Source organism: Eptesicus fuscus, chromosome 4, assembly GCF_027574615.1.
Source record: "Eptesicus fuscus isolate TK198812 chromosome 4, DD_ASM_mEF_20220401, whole genome shotgun sequence".
Taxonomy (NCBI): domain Eukaryota; kingdom Metazoa; phylum Chordata; class Mammalia; order Chiroptera; family Vespertilionidae; genus Eptesicus; species Eptesicus fuscus.
In genome coordinates, this window is record NC_072476.1 from 79,739,012 (window position 1) to 79,764,175 (window position 25,164).

General features: G+C 40.6%; 1 protein-coding gene and 1 pseudogene across 1 annotated transcript; both read right to left on the reverse strand.

Annotated features, from left to right (window-relative positions):
• Positions 1-1,883: 1,883 nt before the first annotated feature.
• On the reverse strand, positions 1,884-21,646 carry SHISAL2B (shisa like 2B). Its single transcript, XM_008162060.3, has 3 exons — positions 21,456-21,646; positions 14,184-14,341; positions 1,884-2,020 (listed from the first exon to the last, which is right to left on the reverse strand). Exons 1-3 carry the CDS (start codon positions 21,644-21,646, stop codon positions 1,884-1,886), a joined length of 486 nt encoding a protein of 161 aa, XP_008160282.2.
• LOC103305149 (COMM domain-containing protein 8-like) lies at positions 19,411-20,346 on the reverse strand (annotated as a pseudogene).
• Positions 21,647-25,164: the final 3,518 nt, after the last annotated feature.

Consider the following 25,164-nt stretch of genomic DNA (forward strand, 5'->3'; position numbering starts at 1 on the left):
GATAAAAGATCAAGAATACCACAAATGCTATACATGCTTTCACAAAAAGAAATGAAAATTCTGGGCTTTTGTGACCACATGAGAACTTTTATAATGTAGTGTTTTAACTTCCAAACTTCCCATGCACTCTAAGCAATCTTAATATCTAAACATTGACCGCCCTAACCGGTTTGGCTCAGTGGATAGAGCATCAGCCTGCGGACTGAAGGGTCCCAGGTTCGATTCCAGTCAAGGGCATGTACCTTGGTTGCGGGCACATCCCCAGTAGGGGGTGTGCAGGAGGCAGCTGATCAATGTTTTTCTCTTGTCGATGTTTCTAACTCTCTATCCCTCTCCCTTCTTCTCTGTAAAAAAATCAATAAAATATTTTAAAAAATAAAATAAAAAATAAACATTGACCAAACTGTGATTTTTTGGAACGTAAAATGTTAACAGGCAGTAGATGTTACATCTGGAACTATGATGTCAGTATAACCACATGTGGCTATTTAAATTTAAATTAACTAAAAAAATAAAAATGTGCTCTGTTGCATTGGTCACATTTCAAGTGCTCAGTAGCCACATTGTGTAGAGTGGCTACCCTGCCATACCATGCATATATAGAAAGGACATTCACATCTTCTCAGAAACTTCCACTGGACAGCACTCGTTTAGAAGATACCCCCAGTTTTTGGTAGAAATTTGGCCACCTAATGATCAAAAGTTCTATCCCTGAGAGTAATAAGGCATTCGTTTTTTTTCCTATCAGAACACAGAAGCTGTATTCATCACTTTTGAAGAAGACTAGTCTTCCAACTGCAGAGACTTTATGCAACACAGAGATATATGTGTTCAGCAGAACCAGCTTAAAACAATTCCTTTTCCCTATTGAATTCTATTACAAAACCAAGTCTGTTTTCTTACAATAGAAATCACACGTAAGGAAAAAAATATTTTAAGACAATGATAATTTACAGAAACTGTAGTTTTATTTCTAGCTAAGTGGCATTAGGTAGATCCAGGAACTTTCTCAGTGAAGGATTTTTGTCATGGTTATCCTTCAGTATGCAGAAAACATGATTAGGCAGATTATACATTGTAATATATTTTGCTTTTGAATGTTAGCTTTTATAAAGGCAATAAATATATGGTGAGTGTGCCAGCAAGTCCTCTAAAAGAAGGCATGGGTTGACTTTTAAGAGACTTAAGAGCATACCACCTCTAGTTTATAAGACCATTATAAGACCATTCTCCCAAAATCTACCTATCTGTATCGTCTCTTTAAAAAAAATGACTGCCTCTAAGTACCAAAAAATCTTGAAATGCTGATAATATTTCTTGTTGTTCCTCACTGAGACAGGCTTGCTTATCTGTGTTATTGATAAATTATTTAACTTTGCCTAAAGTATTAGCATAATCTATACTAATAAAAGGGTAATATGCTAATTAGACCAGATAGACTGGACGTCTTCTGGAAGTCCTTCCAGACAAAGCCACAGCGGGCGGCAAGGGCCAAGGGCCAGCAGCGTGGGAGGGGCAGCACTGTGGGGAGCAGGGGAGCAGGCCTAAGCCGTCAGTAGGATATCCCCTGAGAGCTCCCAGACTTTGAGAGGTGGCAGGCCGGGCTGAGAAACCCCCCCCACACACACACAGTGCATGAATTTTCATGCACCGGGCCTCTAGTTTTGTATAATGTACACTTTAATTAGCAAATAAAAGTAAACTTATATACATGAAAATCTATCAAAACCTTAGTGGGTGTTTAATAAAAAGATTGATAACAAATGCAGCTATGTTTTGCTTTGTGAGTGGCGAATTCTTGAAAAGTACTATTATGCAGTATTTAAAATGCACTTTATTTTTACTGTTCCATCTCTCCTGTGAGCTTTTATAACACAGGATTTTTAATAATGCACGATGTTGATTTGTGTTGTATCCATTGTTTTTCCCTCAATTATATCATCAGCTTCATAGATTGTTTCGTTCGTTGAATTTGATGCTGCGTTTGAATTAGGGGTTTTGATTTTCCTATTTGAGTTGCCTGCAAATACACAAAACAACATGAAATAATTAATGTGAAATTATGTCATGAAACTTGACTTTGCAACATTTTTGCTTAACAACATACATTTTGTAGCAATATGGAAAATACGATGTCCTGAAAACACCATGTGGATAAGTGAGAACTGAATCCCTTCAAAGTTGGTTTTGAGCATTTTCTCCTGAAAGTCGAATAAGGGAAATGTTCAGTAGCGGAAGTCGGGTTTTATTTCCATGCTTACCTTTCTCCATGGAGATAACTACACACTTGAAGAGAAGGTAACGATTTCTGAGTTGTCGAACAAAAGTGTGACTGTCCCTATTCATGAAGTGAACAAAACTATACCGAAGCCAATCATCATAATTTGCAGCACTTTAAGGCTTTGCCATCATAGTCGATTTAGATGTAATTTTAAAAAAGAACACACTGGTGCCACAGTCTCATTCACTCATGTAAGTATGAGTCCAGAGTGTACAAGAATAGAGAACTTTTTGGTGGCAAAAATAATGTTCTACTTCTAAACATCCAGGCAGAGTGTTTCAACCATTTGATTTGTAAAAGCTAATTTGTTGAAGGCACATTTTCTGACTTGGCAAGTAGCCCTCTGCCCTAACAAGCAAGTAAAGCTGTTTAAAGTAAACATAGGAGGGAAAGCTGGCATGAAAATTGGGTGAAATGATAAGTTCTTGATTGTTATTTGCAAAGTAGACTTTAAAAATATATTTGCTTCAAATTTAAATACTATTAAAATACTTAAGTAATAGAATATATTCTACACGAGGGCCCTTGAAATTATTTTCCTCATATAACATATGAAAAACAATGTTTGTGGTTTACTTTTCAATTGTTTAGTACTATTTTTACTCTTCTGTATCATAGCAGGTAAAAGTAAAAGATCAAAGTTTCATATTATCTGCATAACATTTGTACTTATGTAAGCATGTCTTTAGACATCTAAAATTTGAATATTTTATTGGAATTCCAGGAAATCTGAAAACTAATATGAATTCAAGTCCTTCATATTTCCGAAGCTTTTCACTTGATTAAATTCATAATATTTTAATCAGGGTTGCAAGGTTTTTGTTTACCTTGTCACATACCGTTTTTTTTTTTTTTCTTTTTTTAAGATGAATAAATTCAGGAAGTTATTTCCCAACTTAGTTTGAGGTTCTCTCTAAGTCATCAACATTCTGACATCTCTAGTTTTCATTATGCTTTTTTCTGGCAACAACTCAAGGACTTTATCGAACCTCTGAGACCTAGAGGTTCACAAAGTGCCTTTCAGTTACTATAGATTTTTTTCAGCCAGGACTTGTGAAGTCCCCTTCCTCCAGCCCTGCCTCACTGTTTCCTTGGCTACTGACTGGATTCCTCTAACCAGTGTATGTGCAGAGATCTTTTCTTAGATTGGCCTCTTGAGGTAAGGTAGTTCCCCTAACAACCAATTTGCTCCACAAACAAGAAAATATTTGTTATAAACATCATACTGACAAAGGAGCTTTGATGAGCATGTTACCATCCCCAATGTTCTCTTCCTGCAGCTGATTTCATCCTTTTGGAAGAATTTTGTTTTTAATATATTTTTATTGATTTCAGAGAGGAAGGGAGAGGGAGAGAGAGACAGAAACATCAGTGATGAGAGAGGATCATTGATTGGCTGCCTTCTGCACTCCCCACACTGGGGATCGAGCCCCCAACCCAGGGATATGCCCTGACCAGGAATCGAACTGTGACCTCCTGGTTCATACGTTGAAGTTCAACCACTGAGCCATTCTGGCCAGGCCCCTTTAGGAGAATTTTAAAAAAGAAAGAAGGAACTGTCTCAACCACCTCACCTTTTCCTAGTTTTGCTTTAAGAAACAGAAGCTAATTTTTAACCAACAAAATAGGGGTGAAACCAGCTGCCTCTTTTGGGTCAAAAAATTACAATATGAATTTGATTTAAAGTAAGAAATCTGTAATTCCATTGAGCTTCCAAGGGATTTGTTACACATAAAGCATTTTTTCTTATCTAATGCCTCTTTTTTTTTAAACCTGAGTACAGATTGCAAAAAAAAAAAAAAAAAAAAAAAATCCATGTTCTTTCCTGGGTTGACATTAGTTGCTTTCTGCTGCTGGCGTCCCCCCCCCCCACCCCCTTTTTTTTTCTTTTTAAAATAAAATCTGGTCATCATATGTAAATCTCAATCTTCCTTTAATCCTATACTTCTGAGACTGGCGTTTAAATTAAAATTTTAATCTTTACCAACATTTAAATTAATTTAATCAAACTAATAGAATTCACTTAAATCAAATTCATCAATCTACTTATCCTCATCACAGTCTAGGCCAGTGATGGCGAACCTATGACACGCGTGTCAGCACTGACACGCGTAGCCATTTCTGATGACATGCGGCCGCCTCGAAACATTTGCGAAATAATGTTTTTTCCTCAAAGTGACACACTACCCGTGTTATGCTCAGTTTTTTGGTGAAGTCTGACACACCAAGCTCAAAAGGTTGCCCATCACTGGTCTAGGCCAATATATTTTTTCTGATAAGATTTAAATTTTGTATTCATTTTCAGAACCATTCCTCAGGGATCCACTTATCCTATAAACTCTTCTATGAACACTGCTTACTAAACTTAAATGTATTGGGGTAACCATTGGTCAATAACATTATATAAATTTTCAGGTATACAATTCTATAATATACCTTCTATACATTGCATTGTGTTCTCACCACCCAAAGTCTAGCCCTTTCTGTCACCTTATATTTGACCATCTTTACCCCGCCCACCTTCCCCTCTGGTAACACCATACTGTTGTCTGTGTCTATGGGTTTATTGCTTTCTGTTTTATATCCCACATATGAGTGAAATCATATTGTTCTTATCCTTTTCAATGTGACTTATTTCACTTAGCATGATACTTGAGAGTTCAGGATCCATCTATGTTGTCCCAAGTGACAGTGCTTCATCCTTTCTTATGGCTGAGTAGTATTCCGTTTTATACTAGTATATGTACCACATCTTCATATCAATCATCCATCGAAGGGCACTTAGGTTGTTTCCATGCCTTGCCTACCATGACTAATGCTGCAGTGAACATAGGGGTACATATCCTATATCTTTACAAATAAATATTTTCAAATTTTGGGAGTAGATGTTCAGAAGAGGGGTTGCTGAGTCATATGGTAACTTTATTCTTAATTTGTTTTTTGAGGACCTTCATACTGTTTTCCATAATGGCTGTACCAGTTTACATTGCCACCAGCAGTGTATAAGGTTCCTTTTTCTCTACAGCGCTCCAACACTTACTGCTTAACCTATTGATAATAGCCATTCTAATAAGTGTGAGTTGATATCTCATGGTTTTGACTTGTGTTTCCCTTATAGGTAGTGAAGTTGAGCATTTTAAAATATATCTGTTGGTCATCTGTATGTCTTCATGGGAAAAGTGTCTTTCTGGTTCTCGGCCCATTTTTTAATTGGTTTGTTTTATTGTTGCTGAGTTGTATGAGTTCTTTATGTATTTTGGATATTAGACCTTTATTGGAGGTATCATTTGCAAATATCTTCTCCCACTCAGTTGGTTGCCTTTATGTTTCGTTGATGATTTCTTTTGCTGTGCAGAAGCTCTTTAGTTTGATGTAGTCTCATTCATTTATTTTTGCCTTTACTTTCCTTGCTTTTAGCAGCAAGTTCACATAAACCTCTCTGAGACCAAGGTTCATAAGTTTAGTACCTATGTTCTCCTGTATGTATTTTTTCCTTTTTCTACTAATCCTCACACAAGAATATTTTTTCCTTTGGTTTTTAGAGAGAGTGGGAGGGAGTGACTGAGAGAGGGGAAGAGAGACAGGGGAAGAGAGAGAGGGGAAGAGAGAGAGAGGCACATCAATTGGTTGCCTCCTGTACACACCACAACCAGGGCTGGAGATCAAACCTGCAACCCAGGTATGTGCCCTTGAGGGGGAATCATACCATGACCCTTCAGTTTGCATGCTGATGCTCTAACCACTGAGAACATGGCCAGGACTCCTCTATGTATTTTATTATTTATGAACAATTCTCTTGCCTGCCATTTCAAAAAAAAAATAAAAAATAAAATGCTGGGACCTCTGCCAGTCTTCATCTCCTGGCTAACTAGCAGAATTTTAATTAAACTTTTCTGCCATTGTCTGCCTAGCTCCTAGCTTCTGTGTACCATTCTATAGGCCCACAACAGCTTCTAACTTCTAGTCAGCTGGCTCAATTTACTAGTATTATTTAATAGAAAATCTACATATCCCACTCATACCACAGTACCTTCTAGTGGAAATAAGCAATCTTAGATTTTTACCTAAGAGGGTTTTTTTATTTGCAAGGAGACATTTTCCTCTCAAGTTTAACATGATGCACAGGGCTGGATCTGAAGTAAATGGTGAAGAGCAAAATTATATACCTCTCCCCTTTTGCTCCCCTGCCTTCCCTTAAGGATATGTAGGTTATCTCATATGAACTATACTTAAAAATTCATTGTGAAAGTTTAAATCCTAGTCTTGCCTTTTTGCTTTGTCTATTTGTCAATGAGTAAAGACAATTCTATCCAGAAACGTTTTCCTACCCTATTTTTTCCACAATTGGTCTTCGTTTTTCTTTACATTTTGTGCATTGTTAATTTTTTGCATCCAGTGATGACTAACATAACTAACAAAGGAATTTAGCTAATACTTTAAGTCCTTTCAATGAATTTTCACACTGAGAGACTGGCTTCTATTTTGCTTATTGTTTACAACATCAACCAGGATTGCCTAACACTGTGCCCTGAGGAGGACTCAGAGATGCTAAATGTAGCCATAGACTGCTGAGCAATTTGGTTTTCTACATTCTAGGAACAAAAACAGCCATAGGAAATTCCAGGCTCATTATTTGAAGTAGAAAATTCTCTTTAGGAGACACAAGTGGCCTCTTCTGTCATTGCATTCAAATTAGTCCATCCTCTACTAAGATCTCTGTGAATTCTTAAAGCCCTTCTAAATAGAATAGTATTATTAAATAATCTAGCAGCCTAATTAATGAGTTCTAAGCAGTGTTTTGTTGGAGTGGTGTTAAACCTACTAAGAAAAATAGCTCCCCAAATTATCTATACATTGAGAGAAAAAAACATCAAAATACCACTTGATTTTTAAAATCTTGACTGTGTGATTCCTAAATTTATTTGGAAATCACACAGGAAATTTTGAAAAAGAAGCATAATGGAGAGAAGAGAAAGTCTTGCCTAATCAGATATTAAACTATAGCGCTATAATAATTTTAAAAGTATATTACTGGCTTAAGAATAAACAGACTGCTAAATTTGATGCAACAGAAAATCTAAAAACAAATCCCTATGTATATAAAAATTTAGTTTATGACAAAGATGATATATTAAATTGGCAAAAGAAATATGGCTTTTTTAAACATTGGCTCATTATTTGCAAAATAAAAATGAAGGCAGATCCCTACCTCACACTTTACACCAAAGTTAAAAATTCCTGGCTTATTGAAGATTTAAATGTTAAAAACAAATGAATAAACGTATTATATGAAACTAAAGGGAGAAATCACAAAAGGTGAAACAAATTAAAAAATTGTCACTTACAAAATTAAAAAGGAAATAACTATAAAAATATTTGCAATATATATGAAAAAGACTTTATTTGTTGTAAGGGAAGTTCTTATAAAATAATGAAAAAAGAATACTGCCATGGAAAAATGTGTATTAGATATGAGCAACAACATGCCACAAAAAAATAATGACAAATAAACATTAGAGTACCCACTCTCCTAATTAGATAAAATCAAAACACTACATTATTTCTCTCAATGAAATTAGTAGAACGTATGTCTTTTGAAATAATACCCATGAAATAGTATTTTTCTGGTGGGCAATTAGCAGCTTGTATCCAAAGCCTTTAATATGTGCCCCTCCTTTTGGTCAGCAACTTCACTCCCAGGGATCTGTGCTAAGAAAACGCTTAAATGTTCATTGTATGTACTAGTATGTAATAGGGGGGGGGGGCGGGGAATGGAAGCTAATTCAAAATCAGTATTTTAATAAAATATGGTATACCCAGACTTTGGTTTCTAAACACCATTCGCAACTAAAATGCACTAGGTTTCTTGGTGAAATGTCAAGTTCATGGGATGGAACAGGGAAAGTACAGGACACCTTGGAACATCTTGTGACGGGAGGCAAAAAAGGCTTTAAAAAGAATAAACATTTTCAAGAGGACACCGGACCTTGTATAAAGTGACTCCCCTGGGTCAAATCTGAAACAATTCAAGGATCAAAATAAATAACGGTATTAGTAGAATATATTAGGATAAGGAATCTGAGTTCATACTGATCTTAATAAATGAATAGGTAAATAAATAGGGGAGAATGGAAAGTAGAATTCCTGTAATTAAATAACAGCTAATAGATGTATTGTAGAAGGAATGATGAAGTTAGAAAATCACCATTTTACACCTATCATAATAATAATCCTGAAATTATTCTGAATGAAAAAATTACAATTAACAACAATTAATGGGTTGTCAGTTTGAGGAGGAACAGGATATTTTTATAATTTCAAAGTACCTGCCAACGAACTACTTAGTAATGACAAAGGCAAAAATAGTGACCTTACAATGGATTAATCTAGCAAATACAGCCTTAATCAAAGAATCCAAGTTAACATCACCAGTAATGGAACAAACCAATCTAGTATGTGCTTCCTGTTATGGTGCCCTGAGCATATAACATCTATGGTATTCTTGTCAAAATGTATAATCTCTCTCCAATCATGAGATAACATCAGACAAATTTAAATTGAGGGACACTGTACAAAATAACTGGCTTTTACTTTTCAAAAATGTCAAGGCCATGAAAGACGAAGAAAGACTGAAGATTGAAGGAAACTAAAGAAATATGACATCTAATTACAAGGTGTAATTCTGAGACAAGAAAAAAATAGCTATTAAGGATATTGGCAAATTTTGAATATGAACTACGGATTTGATAATATTCCTGTATCAATGTTACATTCCCTGGCTTTGATAAATTTACTGTAATTATGTAAAAATACAGTTTGTTCTTAGGAAGTTCACACTGAAATATTTATGGTTAAAAGACAGGATATCTGAAAATTATTTTCAAATTGTTCAGAAAGTATATATCAAGAGAAAGTAAAAGTGAAAACAATGAGGCAAAATATTAAGTTAGTAAATCTAAGAAAAGGTATACAACTTTCTCTATAATTTTTTGGTAACTTTTCTGGAAGGTGAAATTATATCAAAATAAAAGAATAGCCTGGCCGGTGTGGCTCAATGGTTGAGCATCGACCCAAAAACCAAGAGTTCACTGGTTCAATTCCTGGTCAGGGCACATGCCTGGGTTGTGGGCTTGATCCCCAGTAGGGAGCGTGCAAGAGGCATCCAATCAATGATTCTCTTTCACCATTGATGTTTTTTATCTCTCTCTCTTTCCCTTCCTCTCTGAAATCAATAGAAAAAATAAATACTCATAGCACTCCATCATGGTAATACAATGTAACCATTAAAAATTATAGCAAAGGTATTTATTTATTGGTAAACAAAGATATCGGTATTATTCAGTGAAAAAAAAAAAGCAAGTTATTATAAGACTCACCCTCTCTCCATTTTGTTATATATGTCTGTAGATGCAAAGAAAAAAATCCATGGATATTCACCATGGTTGAATATCTATTATCTTTGTATGGTGGGATCATGGATGACATTTATTTGTTTGTTTCTCTATATTTTCTAATTTTCCTACAATTAAAGTGAAGTGAGTTGTTGCTTTCGTTTTTGTTTGTAACTCAGGAGTAAGGGTGTCTTCTAAAAAGAAAAAATAGATCATTCTGAGCCAGTCTAAGTCCTATTTTGCTCACAGACAGAATAAATGATTATATGATCTTCAATTTGCTTTCTTTCTCGGTACTCCAGATGTAATTTATGTTTTTCTCCTAGACAACTGTGTCTTACTGCTGATTTGTTTATCCTTTTTCATTTGCATCACCTGCCTTTACAAAAGAAATCACCAAATACAGGCCTGGAGTTGCCTATTATTTCCATACAACTGTATTATTTATGTGTACCAGGCAACCCTGCTAATATCTGCCTTCTAATTTTCATAAAAAATTCTGCTCCTAAGAATGCCTCTCCTTTATCCTCCACCCCTTTCCACAGCTGCAGAGTGTCAATGGGCACTCAAAATCACAGGGTGAATATGCTGTCAGTCCTGGAGCATCAATTTTACTCATATCTGAAAATCAGGTGTTATTAGAGTAAAGCCAGCCATTACATTATGCAGTCAAATAGAAAATTCCCATAAATTAAAAAATAAAGTGGGTAACTTCAAACAATTGAAAGCTCATAAGGCTTAAGCAGGCCTTTCCACTCTAGCCCTTGTGATTCTGGAGGCATAAGTGCCTCTCTTATTGACCTTCAAGGATTCACCAATGGAAAAGTTTGAGAAGCAGGGATCTAAGACTCGTTGCTCCTCTACTAGCTATTAATTCTTTCATATGTTTTCTTTTCTTTTTGGAGCATTTTCTTTATTTTTTTAAAAAGTTTTATTGTTTAAGGTATTACAAATAGTAGTACATATGTCTCTTCCCTCCCCCCACTGACCTCCCCCGCCCCCGGCCTCCCCGACCCACCCACCCCCGCACTTGCCCTCATCCCCCCCGCCCGCCCCCAGTGTCTTGCATCTGTTGGTTGTGCTTATGTGCATGCATACTAGTCCTTCCGTTGATCTCTTACCTCCCCCACCAACCCTCCCCTCTTCCCGCTATAGTTTGACAGTCTGTTCGATGCTTCTTTTGCCTCTGTCTATTTTTGTTCAACAGTTTGTAATGTTCTTTATTATCCATAAATGAGTGAGATCATGTGGTATTTATCTTTCACTGACTGGCTTATTTCACTTAGCATAATGCTCTCTAGATCCATCCATGCTGTTGCAAATGGTAAGAATTCCTTCTTTTTCATGTTTTCAAATGAGCCTTCACCCTCAGGAGTGTCTACTCAGAAAGATGCCCTTCACACAGCCATCTTCTGCTCAGAACTGTACATCTTTACAGTATGATTTACAAGCTGTGCTGTTCTTTCAAAAGTTGGCATTTGAAACATGCATAACTCAAAATACAAAAGTTAAAAAGGAAGAAATGGTTACGGCACACAATTAAAGGCCAATCAATTGCTTAGAAATAGGATCTCTACACAGAGTGAGCCCTGGAGGTAGCCCAATTAAACGCTACAGTCACTGCCAGAGACCAGCTTCTTTCAGGATCAATTCAAAATGTATAAAGCCTTAAACTATATACATTGGGAAAAAAAATGAAACCCAATAGAATAAAGATATAGAAAGAAAAAGTCTTGGCAAAATTATTTAAGATTAGACTATTTTAAACTTACTGTCATTTATAGAGACAAAATAAAAAATAAAATAAAAAATCCAGTGCCCTAAGTCAGTTTTAGTGTGTACACAAAAAATACATTTCCCTTAAGGCCATGCAAATTGCTTGTAATGAAAACAGTCTCAATTATAAAAATTAATTAAAAATAATGGGAGAGATTAACCAAAGAACATATATGCATAACCTATGGACACAGACAACAATGTGAGGAAGGCCTGGGGTGAGGTGGGGGCTGGATAGTGGGGGGCTAAAAGGATGGGAATGGGGGACATCTGTAATACTTTCAACAATTAAATAAATAAGTAAGTAAATAAATAAATAAATAAATAAATAAGGGAGGTTGGAGATCCAAGATGGTGATGAATTAGGTGGAAGCTACACTCACCTCCCAGGACCAAACTGGAATTACAACTAAAGTATAGAAAGATCATCCTGAATAACCAACTGAAGGCTAGCTGGAGAGAAACCTATAACCAAGGACTTGCAGAGGCAGCCACATCAAGGCTAGTAGGAAGTGGTGGAGGCACAAGAGGGCTGGCCAGACTCCCAGGGATGGCAACTGAAGTTCTGGAGGAATAGCTCAGCTGTGGGGGATTCCCCATGAGAAGCCTGGGGTCTAAACCCCAAGGCAGCTTCCCCAGTCCAAACTGGGAAAGGTGCCTACATAATATCTGACTGTGAAAAGCATTGGGGTTTCTGTCTGCCTCTTAAAGGGCCAACACACAAAATTTTGTTGGCAGCCATTCACCCTGGGCTTCAGGACTAGAGCTACATGAGGAGTGTTTGGGGTTGGTGGCTCTGGGGAGAGAGCTGAGAGGTCAGCCACCAGTATCCCTGTGCTGAGTCATTCCCCTATACTGCAGAAGCCACCTTTCTCAACAGCATTAAAAAGGACCAGTCCTGCCTGGCCAGCGTGGGCAGTAGACAGCATGGGAGCAAGGATAAGAAAAGGGGCTACTTGTTTTAAAGTTCGTAGTTTTTACAAGCTCCCTATGTGATTCCCATGCATCGTAAAACTTAAGAACTGGTACCTTACATTATCTAAGCAGTTGAGACAAAAATTGATTATTTGATCCGGTTATTTCATAATCACTAATCCACTGCTTCATTTTGCCTGTGGAAAAAACAAGGGTTTAACCCATAAAAACCTGTCAAGTCTTCCATACAATCTCCAAACTTCAGAAATTGCTTTAGAAGAGGACTGAGCTCCCCACAGAGAAGGCAAGGAGAGCTAATGCAATCACGTAGCAGCAGTGGATTGAAAGGTCACAGAGCATGTGCTCCATACATATAAGCTTCAGGATTCAGCTAAAATAGAGCATATGAGCAGAGAATTTTCTAATTTTTTTAAAAATAACTGTTTAAATTTTCTTTTTAAATGGTAGTCAGCATGTGTGTCATATTTTAAATATATATACGTATATTCTAAATTTTTATTAAAATACTATATATATATATATATCCAAATACAATTTATGATTACTACTTTTTAAAAAATCCTCACCCAAGGATATGTTTTTATTGATTTAGAGAGGAAGGGAGAGGGAAAAGGAGAAACATCGATATGAGAGAGAAACATCAATTGGTTGCCTCCTGTATGCACCCCAAGCAGGATAGAACCCGTATCCTGGGTATATGCCCTGACCGGGAATTGAGCCTGTGATCCTTTGGTGCACAGGACAATGCTCTAACCTACTGAGCAACTCTGGCTAGGACCATAATTACTACTTTTTAAATACACTTATAGAAATTTATATTCACAAAATATTAACAATTCTTTCTGAGTTTCTTAATAATAACAATTAGAATTTGTGTAGCATGTCATAACTGAGGTAACAATGAAACCCAGTTCCATGAACCACACATAAAAATGTCTTCCTACTTTGTAGTCACACTAAACACATCACTATATGTTAACTAGTTCATAATCTATTCAAGAACAGGACTATCTTCTATTTTTCTGTTTCTTTTACATGCTTCTGAATTATTTTACACACCTCCTCCGAATTCACCACAGGTGCAAAAGGTGAATGCTTAATTGGCCATTGACTAACCCAGTGGTCGGCAAAACGTGGCTCGGCATTAGAACCACTTCTTCAAAATAGACTCGTCCAAGCCGAAAACCGACTTCTGCGCATGGGCCATGAAGTTTCAATCGCACTGTACATGCGCGCCCGCACGTGGTATTTTGTGGAAGAGCCACACTCAAGGGGCCAAAGAGGCGCATGTGGCTCGTGAGCTGTGGTTTGCCGACCACTGGACTAACCAATCTAGAGTAACGCAACACTGAGAATTCATTATCAGGTATGTCGTTTCTTTATGTGACTTCTGTGGCTCCATCAAAAACAAAATTTAGGCTGGGGGGGGGGGGGAGGGGGTCAATTGGGGAAAAAGAAGACATATGTAAACTTTAGACAATAAAAAAACCCACAAAATGTAAAAATTCCAAAAAGATAAAACCTTTGTAACTGAGTCATACATATCTTAAAGTGGATTTATTGGATCTATGTATTATTTTTCACAAGGACATCTACATCCTGCTGCTATTTTCCCCCGGGCACAATTTCTCTAAGGTATTTCATCATTAAGGCCTAATTTAGCATGTATTTCTACAAAGAAACATAATGAATTGAATTTTTAAAAAGCACTCATTAACAGTATCATCTGTTACCCAGGTACAGGTTATTCTTTTCAACAGAGTACAGGTAATTGGCTACAAATAATGGGCACTGATTACCTTCTTGAGTGGAAGGAGCCTCTAGGTGTTGAAGTTTAAGGCCAGTGTCTAATCTTTGAGGCTTTGTATGCAGAAATAGATAGCAAAGGACACAGACACTGATGACAAAGGCAAGTAAAACAAGGGCAGCAATTCCCAATCCAATCAGGGCACCGATGCTGAGGAAAACAGAGAAAACATTGTGAGTGTCACACAGACCAGTTTGCATAAGAACTAAAAGAGGTTTAAATACTGTTAGTTCTTGCTTCAGTTACTCATAATCAAATTATATTTTAGGACAATAGTATATGATTGCAATCTACAGATCTCCTTTTTCTACCATGAAATTCTTACTATATTTTTTCTATACATGTATATGTTAATATTAGTATAGAATATCATGTGAATTCATATGATAGGTAAAAGGTTACATGATTCTCTAGAGATAGTTAAAAAAAATCACAATCACGACTCTGTTATTAATATACTAGAGGCCCGGTGCATGAAATTCGTGCGCTGGGGGTGGGGGGTGTCCCTCAACCCAGCCTGCACCCTCTCCAATCTGGGACACTTTGGGGGATATCTGACTACCTAAACAGGCAGTTGAACATCCCTCTCACAATCCGGGACTGCTTGCTCCCAACAGCTCATCTGCCTGCCTGCCTGATTGCCCCTAACCTCTTATACCTGCCAGCCTGATCACCTCCTAACCACTCCCCTGCTAGCCTGATCAACGCCTAACTGCTCACCTGCCGACCCTATTGCTCCCAAATGCCCTCCCCTGCCAGCCTGGACGCCCCTAACTGCCCTCCCCTGCTGGCCCGGTCACCCCCAACTGCCCTCCCCTGCTGGCCTGATCGCCTCTAACTGCCCTCCCCTGCCAGCCATCTTGTGGTGGCCATCTTGTGACCACATGGGGGCGGCCATCTTGTGCAAGGGTGTGATGGTCAATTTGCATACTACCTCTTTATTATATAGGACTCCAGAAGCAAAGATCAGGTTCACCAATAAAAGATGACTATAAAAACATTTACCTCCACAAAAGTAGTGAAGTAAATGATTATCAGAAATGCAGAACTTTTTTTCTTTTGGAGATATGTGTGGGAGATATTGTTTACTATTATACAAAACCACAACTATCACAAAAGAGGAGAAGGTTTAATTAAAGGAAAGCAATAGTTATGAGATTTACATAAAGTTCCTGTACAGTGTGAGTTTTTCCTTTCTAAAAGAGCATAATATCAATGACTTACAGCATTAAGGAAGAAACCCTTGTACTTTTCTCTAAAAATAAAGTGTATATCTGATATTATTTGCTCTGCACTAAATTTGTAATAATTCCTTCTGATACAATTGTCTATACAACCAATCAGATGAGAACTAACATAGTTTACATAAACCTGTGAACTTACTGCTTTTAAATGGGAGATGGAGCTTGAAAAAAAAAAGAATTACTTTGAAAAACTAATGAAAATATATGTACCTTCATGAGCCATATGTATGTGTGGGTGTGTAAATATGTAATTAGGTTTTAAGCTGCTCAAGGGCAGATACTTCTGTTGACTTTCCTATGGTGTTTTGCATAATTATTAAATGTGTTTACAGAATCCGTAGCTTGTAATAAATGTTCCATAAGTGGAAGTAAATGATAATTTACTGGTGATGGGTCTACTTGTAGTAATTAAAAAGTCATCATTATTGAAAAGTAATGACCTTTTCCTTCATTATCTTCCTGGCTTGCCTGTAGGCTCCTGCTATTTCCTAGAGTTAAGGCCTTGACAAGTTTGACATCTACCAAAAGGGAGGGAAGGGAGAATTTAAGTAGCGATGCCTTGGGAGTAAGGAGAACAGAATTCAAAGTAAGGGGCTAAGCTCATCTAATTTAACCTTGTTTTTAGGAGATAAATCACCCCTGCAAGTTAGAGGTTGCCTCCTGAGCCACAGAGATGGAAATTCTTATTCTGGATTTATTAATATCAGCCCACTTCCCCCTAGCCTTGTACACAAGTGAAGACTGGGTAATTCTGTGGCTAGAATGAGTATATAGTTATATATACTTGGTGCACTGCAAGGGGTAGACTCCTGGCTTTGACAACTCCTCTGTCCTGCTTGTTTGCCCCAAAGATGACTTTTTTATATTGTACAGGTCAAGGAGGGTGAGGACTCTACACAGATACATGGGAACATAACCCAATTCATTAATATTATCTGCTGCACAAGGCAGCTGAGAGACCAGACATCTGGCAAGATTCCTGAAGTGAGAACCTGGTTATTAAAAAAATGAAATCTCAAAAAAAAAAAAAAAAAAGCCCACATAATTTAGTGAATTTAAAAGTAAAATTGTCAAATTAGTTGAATTCAACATACATATAGTGGGCTTTTAATGTACACAATTTAATAAACCAGTCCACATGATTTGAAGAAAAACAAAAACAGAGCATGCTGTCTCTGCTTTCTGTTTTGTTTTTCTTTTTTAAAATATATTTTTATTGATTTCAGAGAGGAAGGGAGAGGGAGAGAGAGATAGAAGCATCAATGATGAGAGAGAATCATTGATTGGCTGCCTTCTGCACGCCCCACACTGGGGATCGAGCCCACAACCCCGGCATATGCCCTACTGAGCCAGGCTGGACGGGCTCTGTTTTCTGTTTAAAAGGAGGTCTTCCCAATCTTGACAAACTATTTCAATGTCACAGTTCCACTTTTTAGAAATACTAGAGGCCCAATGCACGAAATTCGTGCACGGGGTGAGGGGGGGGTGTCCCTCAGCCCGGCTTGTGCACTCTCATAAGCCGGGAGCCATCAGTTAGACATCCTTAGCACTGCTGTAGAGGTGGGAGAGGCTCCCGCCACCGCCACTGCGCTTGCCAGCTGTAAGCCCGGCTCAGGGCTTCTGGCTGAGCAGCGCACCCCCTGTGGGAGCACACTGACCACCAGGGGGCAGCTCCTGCGTTGAGCATCTGCTCCCTGGTGGTCAGTGTGCATCATAGCGACCAGTCGTTCCACTGTTCGGTCAATTTGCATATTAGCCTTTTATTATATAGGATTGCTCTATGCATGCGAACCTAGATGGAGCTCTGGGAATCTCCTAAGATATTCATTTCAACACATACTTATTGAATTCATGCATAGCCCTGTGCAATAGGCATTATTTTCCTAGGTCCTGAAGAAGACTACCAAAGAGGTTAGGGATCTATAAGAGGAGAAAAGATGGAAGTGGGCTAGACACAGAAAAGGGAGAATTATTCTTCCTCACAGCACCATCTGGCAGTCCCTGAGAGAAGGTCTGCAGCTGTCATCATGTTAATGAGCAATTCTCCTACTCAGCAACTTTACTTAGCTGGTAGTAGCTATACCTGTGCCTTTCTCCAGCAGCTGCAGACTCTCAGAACAAATGGTAGTGACTTCTGGAATATTTTTCGCAATTGAACTCTTTTAAATTAGGGGTGGAGCTCCCCAGTGTGTCCTCAGAGCTCAATAACTAACAAGTTCCTCAGGTTTAACATTGTCAACTGAGGCCATCAGCTGAAAACATGTTTATAATTCCCAGGAACTGGGGTGCACTGTCCACTTTGTCAGTGCTGAACGAAGACCCCAGCAAACTGTTCAATCCTTTGTGCCCTCATAAACCTTAGGACAGGTTTCAACCTCTGCTGCCTGTCACTTTGCAGTGAGCTAGACATTTTGAGGATTTAAGTAAAATAATTGAGTTTGCGTTATGGCTTGCTGTCTCTATTGGTGGCACTGCTACCTTTATTAACATCTCCAAAGTCTCAGAGCTGGGTTATTACATTATTTACCAAAAGGCCAAATAATATGCCAGTGCAACACACAATGCTTCTCCAAATAATAAGGATAAGCTGTCATTATATTTTTGAGATTTTGCCCCACTCTGACATAACAATTTTGCTAGTTGAACTCATTGGAGTGGGCACTCCTTTGGAGATTTTTTGAGGCTTGCAATACATTAAAAAATTATTGTACTGCTTCAGGAAATAACATTTAAAGTCATTTGCTGCAGATTTGGCATGCCTGCCAAATTCTGGCTCCTCCTAGGAGATTGGGAGGAATAATACAGGGTGGGGCAAAAGTAGGTTTACAGTTGTTTGTATGGAAAATAATACAATTAATAAATAATAATACAAGAATATTCAAAACTGTCAACATATTTTTACTGAAATAAAATTGTACTTTTATGTTCAGAATGCTTACCTTTAAACTTAACTGAAATTTAAAATGATCTATTTGCCAGTAAAGTTAACATTCAAAACTGTTAAATTCAATATTAAGAGTTTATAACAAAAATGTGGTCTTAGCTGATGTTTGAATAGTACTAAATACACTGTGCAATGGCACATATTTTTTGATCAGGTCATACTCTCCCAAGACCTTGAAATAAAACGTAACCATTGCATTTTTTCCTATGTTCCAGTACAAGATTTTAGTTTCTAGAATTCATAAACTCAAAATTATTTACACAGATTTAGGATATTTTTTCTTGTTCATGTCTGAAAAGCTTCTCTCTCTAAGGAAATTTACATTTTATAATCTTTCCCTTGAAATGGAATTTCCTGAGTTATATATGCAGCTTATACATTCTTTAAAATTTATTTTAAAATATCATAAATCAGTCATATACATATAACCATAACACACATCCTTGATATTCACATCCTTTTTTTTTTCTTAATCCTCACCTGAGAATATGTTTTCATTGATTTTAGAGAAAAGGAGAGAGAGAGAGAGAGAGAGAGATGTAAGAGAGAAACATCGATGGGTTGCCTCCCATATACTCCCCGACCTGGGATCGCATCCGCAACCTTCTGGTGTCCAGGATGATGCTCCAACCAACTGAACCCCCTGGCCAGAGCCACATACTTCGTAAAGCAAGATTCCAGTTTATTTGTGCTTTGTATGTTTGCATTACTTTAGCGCCTATTGTTAATTTTCAGTAAAACTCTATATAAAGATTTCTCAGATATTTAATAAATGAAGCAGGACAGTCATTATGAAAATATAGACTGCTATTATAGCTTTTTATCTTTAATGTTTATGTGTTTTCTGTGAACCATGTAATTTCCTGTCCTTTCAGAAGTTGATAAATTTTTATCTTTGTAATCTCAACACTGCTGATTTCCCAGCTTGGCATAATAGTGTGTCACAGGTTTTCTGAACACACAGTGTTCACTCTGTGATAGCAGCGATAGCAGTGGAATCTGATGATGCTGGTGATAGTCATCATTTCCAGTTATTTCAAAGGCAGGATGACCTTATTAGTTGCTGCCAAGACATTTCCAGGTTCTGCAGCTCTTCTTCACTCCTTCCAACAGAATACGGTTTGACTCCACCGTTTTCTTTTACATGTAGATGAAGGTTGAAAAGTGGCATTTGTAATGTAGCAATTTTGTCTATAGAAAGCGCAAGCTTTAACTGCCAATCAAAATCCTGTAGCTGTGCAGAGGAAATACCAACTATTTCCTCTGACAGGGCCTGCTTAATTTCATCTTTCCTGGTTTTCAAGCATTTCATGATCGCTTCTTGATGAAATGAATTCAACTTATTCAATTGCTGAGATTTTTTTTATCACATAAACTTTTATCAACTACAGCTTTTTTTTTGCTAGACTGAGATCATCTATTAAAACTATTGAAATACATGCATAAACTATGCCTAACTTGCTACCAAGATATACATGCAGTTCTACTTCTGTTTTGTGAAAGAAGTAAGTACATGTGCAGCAGTAATGGTACACATTTTCTACACAAGTTCCAAATGCTCAGACACGTGACCTGTGACACGACACAAAGTTGGATACTGTGAATCCCAGGTAGCCAATACACATCGGACATGGAATGCAAACAAAATATTTCAGTGAATCCCTGTGAAAGGATACACAGGCCCACACTTAGCCCTAAAACTTAGCGGTCCTGCTGGTCGGGTGAAACAAAAGATAGACGATAGTCATCTGGAGTCTCCCGGGCCTCTCATACAACTACAGCTTTGAAAACTTCGGTAATATCTTCCAGAATCTAGAACATGCATCCATGCTGTGGAATCCCAAACACTGATAATCCCGCTAGAGAGGGTAAGTTGGGCCACAAATGCCATCAATTATTTTGTGAGGAAGCTGCAGGCCCAGAAGCTTCTGCAGTGACCACAAGGGTGTCCCCTCTTCCAGCTCCATCCTTGGCTGTAAACCTGCTTCCCTGCCCCCCTCCCCCCTCCTCCATTCTTCTCTCTCTCTCTCTCTCTCTCTCTCTCTCTCTCTCTCTCTCTCTCTCTCTCTCTCTCTCTCTCTCTCTCTCCAGTTTAATGTGGGTTTGAGTTCTTTCCTATAATCCTGACACCCCATTCATTCTCCAGGCAAAAGGAAGGAAACAAGTGCAAAGTGTGCAACCTTTGGAGTGGAAGGGGAGGAAAAGCGCTTCATAATTTAAAATATCCGCGTAAATACTAGTTGGAATAAGTACAATTCCCATCATAGGGAAAAGAGGCAAGAAAGACCCCACCCGAGAAAGCCTCTTCAGCAATAGCCACCCCATTTAGAAAGGGGGTGTCCTGGAAAGGTTCTACAGAGTGTGAAATCATAGCACCTCAAACTGTACCTCTGTGGGTCTCCAGTTCGGTTCGGGGTGTGTCACATTAAAGCCCAGTTGCTTGCTGGCGCGAGCGCACATACACACCCCGACCTTTTTGATCGTTTAAAGAACACAGCCAATTCCTTCTTACCTCCAAAGAGACTTAAACTACTCTGATCCTCAGTTAACGCCTTAAAATTGGCTCCAGAGGAGCCCCTTTCTATTTAAATGCGCCAAATAAAAAAAGAATTAAAACCCCCTTAAGTTATCTGCGTGTCTTGTCTCTGCCAGCCAGAAGAGTCGCCCGCCTGCGACTGGTCCCCGGGGAGAGTGAAGAGCAATTCGCTCCGGCGAGGCTGGCGGGGAACTGAGCCTGGCCCGCCGGGCTGGCGGGGTGCGCCCCGGGCGCAGAGCCCGCGCTCCTCCCGCGCGCGCCTCGCCTGGGGTCCCAGAGCGGATTCACACCTCTGGCGGCCTGAGTCCGACCCTCGCCCGAGGGCTCTGCAGAGAAACCCCCATCTCCGAGCCGGCAGGGGGTTTCTCTGCAGAGCCCTTACGGTCTAGGAGGCTCCGCGTCCTTCCGGAGGGACCGCCCTGAGCGGGTCGTGGGGACGCGGGCGCCTTCCCTCCTCCCGAGGCGGCACTGCCCTTGGCCGTCGCCTCCCCGCCTCCCCGCCTCCCCGGCCCCGGCCCGCCAGCCGCCTGCCCTGCCCACCTGAGGCTCCACATGTAGCTGTGCTTGTAGGGGAAGTAGCTGCCCGGCTCGCTGCAGCAGTACTTGAGGTCTGCGAAGCCGCAGCAGTAGCGGAGCGCGGCCGCCTCCCCGCGCCGGGGGCACGGGAAGGGCTCCACGAAGCTGCGGTTGAGGCTGTAGTAGCCGGAGCACACCCGGCTCGCCTCGCCCATCGCCGCCGGCGGCGTGCAGGGCCACGCCGGGTCCCCGATCTGCCCTCGGACAGCACGCGCCCCGCACCACCCAGCGCCCGGCTCCCCTCTTCGGATCTGGAGTCTGGCTGCCGGGGGGGTTCAGCCTTCGCGCGCCTCCTCTGCTCTCTCTCCTCCCCCTGCGCACAGGGTGTCTGGCCGCGGGACTCGCGCTTCTCCCTCTCGCGACGGAGCGGTCGGTCCTTCCGTCGTCGAGGTTCCAGCCCTGTGCCGCCTGTCCCGCGCTCTTCCCCTGCTTTCTTCGCGCTCTCCAGACACCCCTCCGCTCCCCCTCACTTCCCCAAAAGCCTGCCCCCACTCCAGGCCAGGAAGACTTCACCCGAGGAAAACGTGGAGGTGCAGGACACGTTTGCCCAGGACACGGATGCGCCCAAGTTGCAGTTCTGTTTGCCCACGCACAGGGCGGGTGGGTTCCAGGCAAACCGAGCAGGGCTGGGGGAGCCTTCGCCCACCACGGGCCATCGCCCCGAGGAGTGGGGGCGTGGGCAGAACAAAAGGCACTGAACTACCTGCCGGCGAGGGGGTGTCGAGAAGTACCCCTTCTTTGAGGAGTACATGTGAAACATTAAAATCTGCCCAGGCCATGGTTTCACTCACATGTGGGATATAAAACTGAAACTCAGGAACTTTACAAACAGTATGTGGTGGTTGCCAGAGGGAAGGAGGTGGGGGGCAGAGGGAGCCTAATATAAGGTGACAGGAGAAGAGTTGACTTTGGGTAGTGGGCACCCGGTGCAATAGACAGATTTTGTAACATAGAAACCCACACCTGAAACCTATATGATCATAGTAACCAATGTCACCCCAATAAATTTAATAAAAAGGGGGGGGGAAACATTAAAAAAACAAAATAAAATCTGCCCATGTAAAAATCAGAAAAGGAACAAAATTTTCTCCGAAAACCAGCCATGCATTGGGTTCAATTAAACATCCTGGAAAGACAAGGAAAGCCAAGAGACTCGGTTAAGAGAGGGAGGGCTCTCTGGAGAGGCGGGCAGCCAGGGAAACAGGGAGAAAGAGGCCTAGGCCGGTTTTAAAGCGCCGCACAAACTTCCGTGTCTCCTCTGTGTTTGGCATTCTCATTTTTCTAACTTGTTCACAAAGCCTTTTTAAATAACAGTAGTCATGGAGGCTTCTTGTAATAAGTCAAACGATAGTTTGGTTTGTGAAGAAGAAAACACTAATAGCCTTGTGATGGGAGAGGAGGCAACAATAACATCCACAGCATTTCTGATAGATTGAGCAGAGTTTTCTGCTTCTTTGTTGATTGGATGCCAGCATCCTGAGTTTTACCTGGCCGGGGGCGGGGGGGGGGGGGGGAGCGTTATTTTTATGTTCCTATAAGTAATCTTGAACTTTGTTCCGGGATGCAGTGAAGACACTTGGACACAGTTGGATTCTCTCAGGTTTACTTCTAAGGTCTGTTAGGCAGGACCAGAGCAGGCTTGAGAACTAAATGTTTCCTGACAATCTGAGAATTCCACTGGATACCTTGTCAATTACAAGACTTACCCACCGTGGTCTGACTGGTGGAAACAAACCGTGTCAGGCCCCGTGACAGCTCCATTTAGGTGGCCCTTTTCCTGCCTTCCAGTGGTTTCTTTACAGGGATGTACTGGTCAGTATTCAGCTGAAGACTCAGTGAGATCTCCCCCCCTCCCCCTTCTCTCCAGCTCTCTTCTCTCTGGTATTCTGTCCTGATTCTTCTAGCCACCGTGTCTTGCTCAGACTCCCAGCTCTGTTTTCTCAACTCAGGGAGACTACGGGGCTCCTCTCGGGTTCCCCCACCTGTGCTGCAGCCTGGAAACTCTCCAGGCAGCAAGTCGAGGCAACCATAAGGCTCACCTCCTCTGTTTCCTCTTTCGAGGATCACTGCCCTGCACCTCCTGGTATCCATGTTCAAAACCCAGTGCTTCTATATTTTGTGGAGTTACTTGTTTCAGGCAGCAGGGTAAATCTGGTCCCTGTTAAGCTATTTTAGCTGGACTTGCCAGCAAACTGAACCTGATCCAAGCTAGTCAAGTAAGGTTCTTGCTCCTGGAGCTGGGATTCTGCCTTGAGGATATGAAGCCACAGGAAGTGAGTGTACAAAATGGAGCCAATAAGAGGAGCAGAAAAGAAGGGTGGAAAGAGTGCTGATGGCTTCACAGTTCATGTTCAAATCCTTTCCTGACACCATGGCATTCCGACCATTGGGTTTCTTGAGACGTCCTGGATTCCTTAGAACAGCGGTCGGCAAACTCATTAGTCAACAGAGCCAAATATCAACAGTACAACGATTGAAATTTCTTTTGAGAGCCAAATTTTTTAAACTTAAACTTCTTCTAACGCCACTCCTTCAAAATAGACTCGCCCAGGCCATGGTATTTTGTGGAAGAGCCACACTCAAGGGGCCAAAGAGCCGCATGTGGCTCGCGAGCCGCAGTTTGCCGACCACTGCCTTAGAATAAAATCCCCTTTTCTGGCTAAAGTACATTGAAGTTGTACTCTATGGCTTGCAACTGAAGGGTGCTGATTCATCGCGCACATCTTCAGGCAAAGGTGAGGGGAGAAGGCAGTTGAAAGGGAAAGACTGAAGCTCTTTAATCTATGGAACAGATTCCCTTGGAAGGGGGAGAAACAGGCAGTACAGGCAACAAAGGACATTGCTTCCTCTTGTGTAAGAGGAAAAGAAATTTTGAGGGGAGAAGGCGGGAAGTCCTTCAGGACAATGATGGTGGTAAAAGGTACAAAAGTCTTCTACAGAGCATGACCACAAGGCGGAATTTGACTGCTTGAAGAGAATGGAAGGTTGAGAGTAAGCACAGCTGGGAGCATGCCTGGGTGACAGCAGAGCAGAACAAAGGTTTGAGTGCACTGTTCGGGTCCCAGTGATAGTTAGAGATCATGGCTTTCTGGTGGAACTAACTTGTTGGTTCATGTGATCTTCTCCAACCATGAATGGTCAATAGTCCAGGAACAGGGGCAGGGAAATGAACAATAGGATTAGTCAGGATGCTTCTCTGTGGCTGTGCACGGGCTCACATCTGTCTCGGCAATCACAGCAGCACTCTTTGAAAGATGAAACAGAGGGCCAGAGAACCAGGATACCAGGACACGGGCTTTACTGGAGGAGAAGACCCTGCCGGCTACCTTCCAGAGGAGAAAGAGCACACATGCCTGGGTGAACACGCCTTTTGAGGGGCGGAAAGGGAAGGGACGGGGCTTAGGGCACTCAGCACACACTGATTGGTGGTTTCATATAAGGCACATGATTAGGGACCTAGGGACTTAGGAATCGGGGGCTTAGGGTATTTGGCAGGTACTGATCGGTGGTTCAATGTACAGTCCATATAAGGTGCCTTGTTAGGTGCTCAGGAATGTCTATGTTGCAGGTACAGGTTACGTCATACTCCGTCCATCAGTTGGGGGAAGGGAGGATCTATCACTCTTAGCAACACACATGAACACACAGAGAGAAAGGCAGGCCCACAGCTGCT

Coding starts and splice junctions, on each gene's coding strand:
- SHISAL2B (XM_008162060.3), bottom strand. CDS start 21,646: ATGGGCGAGGCGAGCCGGGTGTGCTCCGGCTACTACAGCCTCAACCGC. Junction 14,342..21,455: donor AGCTACATGTGGAGCCTCAG/GTGGGCAGGGCA, acceptor TGTTTTCCTCAG/CATCGGTGCCCTGATTGGAT. Junction 2,021..14,183: donor GGCTCCTTCCACTCAAGAAG/GTAATCAGTGCC, acceptor GTGTATTTGCAG/GCAACTCAAATAGGAAAATC.